Source organism: Chiloscyllium punctatum, chromosome 19 (genome assembly GCF_047496795.1).
Source record: "Chiloscyllium punctatum isolate Juve2018m chromosome 19, sChiPun1.3, whole genome shotgun sequence".
NCBI lineage: Eukaryota > Metazoa > Chordata > Chondrichthyes > Orectolobiformes > Hemiscylliidae > Chiloscyllium > Chiloscyllium punctatum.
In genome coordinates this window covers 47,624,438-47,633,996 of record NC_092757.1, presented here as the reverse complement: position 1 = coordinate 47,633,996, position 9,559 = coordinate 47,624,438, and the positions used below count along the sequence as shown (strand labels likewise).

The following is a 9,559-nucleotide window of genomic DNA, read 5'->3' as shown; positions in this document are numbered from 1 at the left end:
GAGCAGTGGGGGGGGGGAGAGGAGAGGAGCGTGGGGGGGGGAGAGGGGAGGAGCATTGGGGGGAAGAGAGGAGAGGAGCATGGGGTGGGGGTGGGAGGGGAGGAGCATGGGGTGGGGGGGGGGAGGCGAGGAGCATGGGTGAGGGGAGGGGGGCGTGGGGTGGGGAGGGGGGGCGGTGCGGGTGGAGGAGGGGCGTGGCGGTGGCGGGGGGCGTGGGGTGGAGGAGGAGCATGGGTGAGGGGAGGAGGGACAGTGGGGTGGAGGAGGAGCATGGGTGAGGGGAGGGGGCGTGGGGTGGAGGAGGAGCATGGGTGAGAGGGGAGGGGAGGCAGTGGGGGGTGAGAGGAGGAGCATGGGGTGAGGGGGAGGGGGGCGTGGGGTGGGAGGAGGAGCATGGGTGAGGGGAGGGGGCGTGGGGTGGAGGAGGAGCATGGGTGAGGGGAGGGGTCGTGTGGTGGAGGGTGGGCGTGGGGCGGGAGGAGGAGCATGGGTGAGGGGAGGGGGCGCGGGGCGGAGGAGGAGCATGGGTGAGGGGAGGGGGCGCGGGGCGGAGGAGGAGCATGGGTGAGGGGAGGGGGGCGCGGGGCGGAGGAGGAGCATGGGTGAGGGGGAGGGGGCGCGGGGCGGAGGAGGAGCATGGGTGAGGGGAGGGGGCGCGGGGCGGAGGAGGAGCATGGGTGAGGGGAGGGGGCGCGGGGCGGAGGAGGAGCATGGGTGAGGGGAGGGGGGCGCGGGGCGGAGGAGGAGCATGGGTGAGGGGAGGGGGCGCGGGGCGGAGGAGGAGCATGGGTGAGGGGGAGGGGGCGCGGGGCGGAGGAGGAGCATGGGGTGAGGGGAGGGGGCGCGGGGGCGGAGGAGGAGCATGGGTGAGGGGAGGGGGCGCGGGGCGGAGGAGGAGCATGGGTGAGGGGAGGGGGCGCGGGGCGGAGGAGGAGCATGGGTGAGGGGAGGGGGGCGCGGGGCGGAGGAGGAGCATGGGTGAGGGGAGGGGGCGCGGGGCGGAGGAGGAGCATGGGTGAGGGGAGGGGGCGCGGGCGGAGGAGGAGCATGGGTGAGGGGAGGGGCGGAGGAGGAGCATGGGTGAGGGGAGGGGCGGAGGAGGAGCATGGGTGAGGGGAGGGGCGGAGGAGGAGCATGGGTGAGGGGAGGGGGCGGAGGAGGAGCATGGGTGAGGGGAGGGGCGGAGGAGGAGCATGGGTTGAGGGGAGGGGCGGAGGAGGAGCATGGGTGAGGGGAGGGGGCGGAGGAGGAGCATGGGTGAGGGGGAGGGGGCGGAGGAGGAGCATGGGTGAGGGGAGGGGGCGGAGGAGGAGCATGGGTGAGGGGAGGGGGCAGAGGAGGAGCATGGGTGAGGGGAGGGGGCAGAGGAGGAGCATGGGTGAGGGGAGGGGGCGGAGGAGGAGCATGGGTGAGGGGAGGGGGCGGAGGAGGAGCATGGGTGAGGGGAGGGGGCGCGGGGCGGAGGGGGAGCATGGGTGAGGGGAGGGGGCGCGGGGCGGAGGGGGAGCATGGGTGAGGGGGAGGGGGCGTGGGGTGGACGGGGAGCATGGGTGAGGGGAGGGGGCGTGGGGGTGGACGGGGGGGCGGCGTGGGGTGGACGGGGGGCGGCGTGGGGGTGGTGGTGGGGTCGGGGGGGGGGCGTGGGGTGGAGGAGGAGCATGGGTGAGGGGAGGGGGCGTGGTATAGGAGTGGAAGGGCAATGGGGAGGGAGCTTTATGGGATGAGTTGAGACAGAGGAACATGGGATAGGGGTGTGAAAGGGGAGAGGAATGGGCAGTGTGGAGGTGTTGGCAGCATGTGGCAGAGGGTCAATGGGATGGGGGTTAGGGAGGGGCATGGGAGTTGGGGGAGTGTGGGGGTGGAGGGTGGATGATGTAAAGACAGGTTGAAATCTGAGGGGGCTAGATAGAAGTAGGAGAAGGAGCACATAGGGTAGGGGGGATTGAAAGAAGAGCACTTGGTGCAGTTGGGGAAGAAAGCTTGGTGTTTGTCAAGGGGGGGAGGAGGAGAGAGAGCCAGTTCAGAGCGGAGCAGGCGACTGACCCTGATGGGGGCATGAGTGAGTCTGGTGGGAATTGTAGGGGAGAGAAAGACAGAGACAGAAAATGCGAGGTGGTGAGCGGGGAGAGATCTGGATACTGGGTGAGGGAGTTGCAAGACTGGTGAATGCAGGGAGCCGGAGAGAGGTGAGTAGAAGTGTGCAGAAATGGAAGGCTGAGATTGAGAGCAGCGTGAGGAGATTAGGGGAAAGCTGGGTAGGAGAGTTGAGAACTGCGGGCTCATTTGGTGAGGTGCAGGGTGAGCTGGGTGACTGGGGTATGTCAGAAGTGAGGGGGAAGCTGACCAGAGGGTGAGAATCACAAGAGGTGAAGGAACCAGGAGATCCAGTTCGTATATAGGTAACCCTGTGTTCGACCCATGTACAGGTGTGAAGGTTCTGGTTTGAGGATACTCTATGGGATCAGGGACTGGTTACACCACCCAGGGTCACTGTTGAAGCACATATTCCCCAGAAACATCCCTGGTCACCTGTTCACTTCTCCAATCCATCCGTCTCCTTGAGCTAACCTGCCCAACTCACCATCTGTTATTCCCCAGGCAGTCTGTCATCCTTCTGTTAGAGCATTCTTTCATTCAGTGTTCCTTTTATTTAGTTGCTAGAAGTATCTCTCAATTTGCCACTAAAGGTTATAGCTGGGGTTAGTCTATTAGGGACACATTCCAGCAGGAATATCTAGTAACATTCCCTATCTGTTTTCAGGATGATGAGTTACAGTATGCAATCAAGCGACTAATTAACGGACTGGCAGCAACCCGTGAAGCAGCTCGTCCGGGCTTCAGCTTGGCCCTGGCACAGGTCAGTCTCTCAGTTTAACAAACGTTTATTGCACATGGAGCTATTACAGCTGGCAGACTGAGTACAGCACTCGAGGAATTTAACTTCTGGTCCTGGAATTGCAAAGCGTGACAACAGACTGAAGCACAAGGCCCCTACGCTATTTCTCTTTGATTCAGTTGTCGCTGCTGATCAAAGACGTTTATAGCACATGAATGGGCCCTTTAGCCCACCAAGACTGCACTGACATATGATGCCATTCTAAATTAAAAACCATTTGCCTCTGTGGTCCATTTCTCTCTATTCCTTGTCTATTCATATTTCTGTGAAGATTCCTCTTAACATTGCTATTGTATCTGCCTCCAGCACCTGCTCTGGCAGTGCATTTCAGACACTTACCACCCTCTCTGTGTAAAAAAAACTTGACTCTCCTTTAAACTTACCCCCCTTTTACCTTAAACCTATATCCCTAAGTAACTGACATTTTTACCCTGAGAAAATCTCCAACTATCCATTCCAGGCCTCTCATAATTTTGCAAAATTCTATCAGGTCACCTCTCGTCATGCAACATCCAAGTGAAAACAAACCAAGTTTGATTGATTTTTCCTTTGAACTAGTGCCCTCCAAACCAGGCAATATCCTGGTAAATCATTTTTGTATCCTTTCCAAAACCATCATATCTTTCTGACAGTATCGTGACCAGACTATACACAGTATTCTAAATGTGACTGAACTAAAGTTCTATACAACTGCAATATGACACTTCAATTTTCGATCTCTGTGCACTGACCAATGCCATTTTGGCCCCCAAATCCACTTGTATATCCACTTTCAGGGAACTGTGGGCCTGTACGTCCAGATCCCTCTGTATATTGACACTACAAAGGGTTCTGCCATTTAGTATATGATATCGCATCCATTCAATCACCAAGAATCCCTCCTCCCATGTTTTGACATAGCCTGTGGCAAGCACAAACCCTAGCAATCTCCTGCTGAAATCCTCAGCAGTGCCTTTGTATCTTCTGGTCTTTATTGCTGCAGTCTTGGATGGCTTCCACCATTCTTAAACTTGAACTCATTCAGAACTTGGCTGCTTATCTCCTGCATCCGGCTCTGACCATCCATTACTCCTATTCTCAGTGGCTCCAGATTCGACAATATGGTGGGTAAAAATTTTCATCCTTGTTTTCCATTGCCTTGTTCCCCTTCTTATCCTTGTATAGTCCTCCAGACGAACCTTCAGTGACTTATCTGAGCATCTTCTCTGGTTCAGTGCAATTTTTTGTTTAGCCACTGCTTCTGTGAAACTCAGTTGGATGGTTTATTACATCAAAGAGACAAAATTTCTTTGATGAAGGTTGTTGATTCCATCAGAAGTAAAAATGTTGTTTCTACTATTGTGAACACTTGCCAAACTTGGACAGAGTCTATTAAAAAGCCAGGGTGGGATTAGGATTTGAAAATGTGTTGCTGGAAAAGCGCAGCAGGTCAGGCAGCATCCAAGGAACAGGAGAATCGACGTTTCGGGCATGAGCCCTTCTTCAGGAATGAGGAAAGTGTGCCAAGCAGGCTAAGATAAAATGTAGGGAGGGAGGAATTGGGGGAGGGGTGTTGGGAATGCGATAGGTGGAAGGAGGTTAAGGTGAGGGTGATAGGCCGGAGTGGGGGTAGGGGCGGAGAGGTCAGGGCACTTTCCTCATTCCTGAAGAAGGGCTCATGCCCGAAATGTCGATTCTCCTGCTCCTTGGATGCTGCCTGACCTGTGCTTTTCCAGCAACACATTTTCGGCTCTGATCTCCAGCATCTGCAGTCCTCACTTTCTCGTGGGAATAGGATTTGGCATTTTTATACTTGGAGTGCCTGAGCCAGTCGCGAGATGCTCTTTGTGAAACAATAGAATGTAGTTTCATGTAGGACTTTAGGACAGTACAATGAGTGTGACTGAGGCAATGATCCAAATAACAATTGATGTATGAATGTGCTCTTCCATTTTTACATTGAATACAATCCTTCACTAGTTGTAACATCTTGCTAATTTATTTTCCAACAGCTCCTGCGTTGCAATGAGGATATCCCTTTGCAGACAGTCCTAAAGAAAATCAAAGAGAAACATAATATAACAAGAGCAAAGAAGGTGAGTGGCAGTATCCGATTCTCAGTTATACTTGGCTTTGGACGTAGCAACAGCAGCTGATGAGGAAGAAGCATGGAGTTATTTTGCATACCTGTTTAGTAAGCCTGTAACCAGCACCCCAATGCAAACTATTGGTTCAGGTTTCAGAAACAGCCGGGGCCACCAACAGCAATTTTGAAAGTGTTGCAATTGAAAGCTTCTTCAAGGATGGAACATGCCACATTTTGCTTGATTTCAGACATTTTTAGAGTGGTGAAAATGTAAAATTTGAAACGTGTATTCTAGATTATATATGATCAGGAGGAGTCAGTGTTGGGCTGAGGTGGACAAAGTTGAAAATCACACACCAGCTTATAGTCCCAACAGGTTTATTTGGAGCACTAGCTTTCAGGGTGCTGCTGATTCATCAGGTAGCTGTGGAGCAGGACCATAAGACACAGAATTTATAGCAAAAGATGACATCGTCATGCGACTGAAATGATATATTAAACAAATCTAGATTGCTGCTAAGTATTTCACCTTTTAGAATTGGTTGTGGATTTTGGTTCATTAATATGTGAATCCGAGAACAACTTTTAAGTAATATTCTCGAGATAACAAGCTTTTATTTTAAAAAAAAGTGACATCACAGCTCAGACAATGCATTGAGGTTAGAGTCTGTCTGTATCCCAATCTTGAGTCAGACTGGTTCTATTTCCAAAGTGGAATTTATAAAATATTACATAGATTGACTGCCTGCAGGTTGTGCGCTTTTTGAACAAAATAGAATGTATCGACAAATACATTCTGCAAATACAAATTCACCCCATAGACTTATATGTGTGTGCATGCGTGAGAGAGAGAGTGTGAATGTCTGTATGAGAGTGTGCGTGTGAGAGTGTGTGATTGTATGTGTGTATGCTTGGTAAAGTTTGTGTGAGAGTGTGATGGAGTATAAGCCTGTGAGAGGTGTGTGCATGTGTGTGTGGCGTGCATAAGTTTGTGTGTATGAGAGAGGATCTGTGTAAGTATGTAAGAGTTTGTGTATGTATGTGAGTGAGAGAGTGTATAATGTGGTGGGGTCACCTGTAGTGTGACATGAATCCAAAGTCCCGGTTAAGGCCACCCTCATGGGTACCAAACTTGGGTATCACCCTCTGCTTGGCCACTCTGCGTTATTGTGTATCCCGAGTCCGCCTTGGAGGATGGTCACCTGAAGATCCATGGATGAATGTCCCTGACCGCAGAAGTGTTCCCCGACTGGGAGGGAATACCCTGTCCAGCAATTGTTGCGCAGTGTGCATTAATGTGTTGTAGCCGGGTCTGTCTGGTCTCGCCAATATGCCATGCCTCAGGGCATCTTTGCCTGCAGGTACTCATGGCCGAGTCACATGAGTACCTGCCGTGTCTGCCGTGGATGGTGTCCCCTCGTATAATGATGGTATCTATCACTTAGATTAGATTACTTACAGTGTGGAAACAGGCCCTTCGGCCCAACTTGTCCACACTGACCCGCTGAAGCGCAACCCACCCAGACCCATTCCCCTACATTTATCCCTTCACCTAACACTATGGGCAATTTAGCATGGCCAATTCACCTGACCTGCACATTTTTGGACTGTGGAAGGAAACCGGAGCACCCGGAGGAAACCCACGCAGACACGGGGAGAATGTGCAAACTCCACACAGTCACCTGAGGCGGGAATTGAACCCGGGTGTCTGTGCTGTGAGGCAGCAGTGCTAGCCACTTCTTGTAATGTTTGCAATGTGGTTGTGTGGTGTTGTGGTCGATGTTGTCCTGAAGGCTGGGCAGTCTGCTTGTGGTCTGTTTAAGTTATGGTGGTTGTTTAGAGGTGGAGGTGTAGGGAAGGTCTGGGCGAGGTGCTCATCCTCATCGATAACGTGTTGCAGCCTGCGAAGACCATGGCATAGTTTCTCCACTTCGGGGAATATTGGAGAACGAAGGGTATCCTATCAATTGCATCCCAAGTCTGTCTCCTGAGGAGGTCATTACGGTTTCTTGCTGTGGCACTTCGGAACTGGCAATCAATGAGTTGAGCATCATACCTGTTCTTATGAGGGCATCTGGTTTATATAGTTCAGAAGCAGGGCATTCAGCCCAACTTGGGCCTCACTTAAATTTATTTGGTGGTTTGACCTCAACCGATGAAATTACCTTTTCCCTTCCTCCCAAATACTTGTCTAGCTTAGCCTAAAATGCATCTAAACTGTTCACCTTGACCACTCCCAATGCTGGTGAATTTCATCCTAACATTTTGGTGGGCGGCATGGTGGTTAGCAGTGCTGCCTCACAGCGCCAGAGACTTGGGTTCAATTCCCGCCTCAGGCAACTGTCTGTGTGGAGTTTGCACATTCTCCTCATGTCAGCGTGGGTTTCCTCCGGGTGCTCCGGTTTCCTCCCACAGTCCAAAAATGTGCAGGTTAGGTGAATTGGCCATGCTAAATTGCCCGTAGTGTTAGGTGAAGGGATAAATGTAGGGGAATGGGTCTGGGTGAGTTGCTGTTCGGATGGTCAGTGTGGACTTGTTGGGCTGAAAGGCCTGTTTCCACACTAAGTAATCTAATCTAAATTTTATAGATGAAGTTCCTTCTAAATTTACTGTTTGATTTCTTGGCGTTTGTCTTTTATGTATGGTCTTTAGTTATGTCTTTCCCACAAGAATAAGCCACAATGTTTATTTATATAGCGTCTTTAACTAAAGTTGGGTGCCCCACAGGAATATTATAAAATGAAAGATGATACCAAGTCAAATAAGTAGATATTAGGTCAGCTAACCAAAGGTTTGGTCAAACAGGGATATTTTAAGGATTATCTTAAAGGAAGAAAATTGGGTAGAGAAAGCAGAGAGGTTTAGGGAGGAACTGAAGGCACAGGAACCAACTGTGGAGTGATTACACATAGGAACCCTGAAGAGAAGAGTTAGAGAAGCACAGATATCACAGAGGATCTTGGTGTTGGAGAAAGTGACAGACACTAAGTGGCAGGGTCAGCAAGGAATTTGAAAAGATTGAACATTTTAAGATCAAGATGTTGCTTGGCCAGTAGGCAATGTGAGTCATCAAGCAGAGGACGATGAGGGAAAAGGGATTTGCTGCAAATTATTGTACAGGCACCAGCATTTAGCATGGTCTCAAGTTCATGGAGTCTTGAATTTGGCTAACAGTTTAGGAGTGCATTGGTAAAGGTCATGGGGCAATGTCAGGCAATATTACTGTGAAGGAAATAGGTGGTGCTAGTGATGGCATGAATATGAGGGATGGCAAGCAGTATAATGGAAGAACGTTTGTAGTGGAGATCCCTAGGAGTTGGCATTGGTACTCTTGCTTTTATTGAGATATAAATGATCTGGGTCTTGATGCATGGGACAATTTCAAAGTTTGCAGACAACACAATTTGAATGAATTCTGAAACTGAGGACAACAGTGTAGAATTTCAAGAAGGCATTGACAAGTTGGTGGAGCAGGCAGATAAGTGGCAGATGAAGTTCAATGTGGAGACTTTTGAGTTGATACACTTTGGTTAAACACCGAAACAGTAGAAAATGAAGGGTACTTTTTAATGGGTGTGCATATGTGGAGAAACCTGATTGTATCCATTAAAGTCATTAAATGTAGCAGCACAGCTGGAGAGAGCTGTTTAGAAAAGCATGCAGTATTCAAAAAATAAAAGGCATATAGTACTAGAGCAGGGAGGTTATGATTCATGTATAGACGATACCAGTTAGACCTCAGCTGGAATATCATGTACATTTATAGGTGCCATACCATAGGGAGGTTGTGAATGCATTGGCCAGAGTACAGAGAGGTTTAGGAAAATTGTTCCAAGGAGAAGACATTTCAGTATGAAGAAAGATTAGGGAATATGGGACTCTTTTCCTTGGAGAGCAAAAGACTTAACAGGATATTTGATAGAGATCTTCCAAATCATGACAAGTCTGGGCATAGTGAGAAAATATTAAAGGATCACAAACCAGACGGCGCAGTTTTAAAGTGAAAAAAGCAAACGTGAGATGAGAAAATGATTTTTCATACAGCAGCTAGTTGGGGAGTGCACTGCCTGGAAGTGTGGTAGAGGCAGGTGCAATCAGGCTTTTGCGCGGGCTTTGGATGATTTAATTCTACTTAAATAATGTGCAAGGTTGTGGGGCAAAGACAGGAGATTGAAACTAATTTAAAATGCTCTGAGGGCCAACATAGACATGATGGGCACAATGGTTTCATTCTGTGCTGTGACAATTCTGTGGCTCTGGAAGCTTACCTCAGAATCAAACGTTGCAAACTGATTTGGTTAACCTCAGACTGTTGCCAGGGAGAGGGATTGAATTTGGATGGATCAACAATTGAAATACTATCTGCCGATATTACTTGGAGGGAATTTCTTCTTATTCAGTCCTGAAGTCAAACAAGCAGATGAATGAGGTAAGCAACAATGGAGGTGACAATAATGGTGGGTTCAGTGGCCATATCCAGTGATGTAGGACTCTATGATGGTAAGCTGTTTTATTAATTGTGTTTATTTTAGTTTCTGTAAGCATCTTTCTTTAATTTTAGAGTTCAAAAAGCATGCTGCACTTCTAATAGTCTTTAC

General features: G+C 49.9%; 1 protein-coding gene across 1 annotated transcript in view; it reads left to right on the top strand.

Moving 5' to 3' along the window:
- Positions 1-9,559, top strand: part of mybbp1a (MYB binding protein (P160) 1a) — a 98,380-nt gene that overhangs the window by 2,794 nt on the left and 86,027 nt on the right. Inside the window, exons 2-3 of the mRNA XM_072589331.1 lie at positions 2,762-2,857; positions 4,888-4,971. Of these exons, the coding sequence (XP_072445432.1) occupies positions 2,762-2,857; positions 4,888-4,971 (180 nt within the window). The remainder of the gene's footprint in view (positions 1-2,761; positions 2,858-4,887; positions 4,972-9,559) is intronic.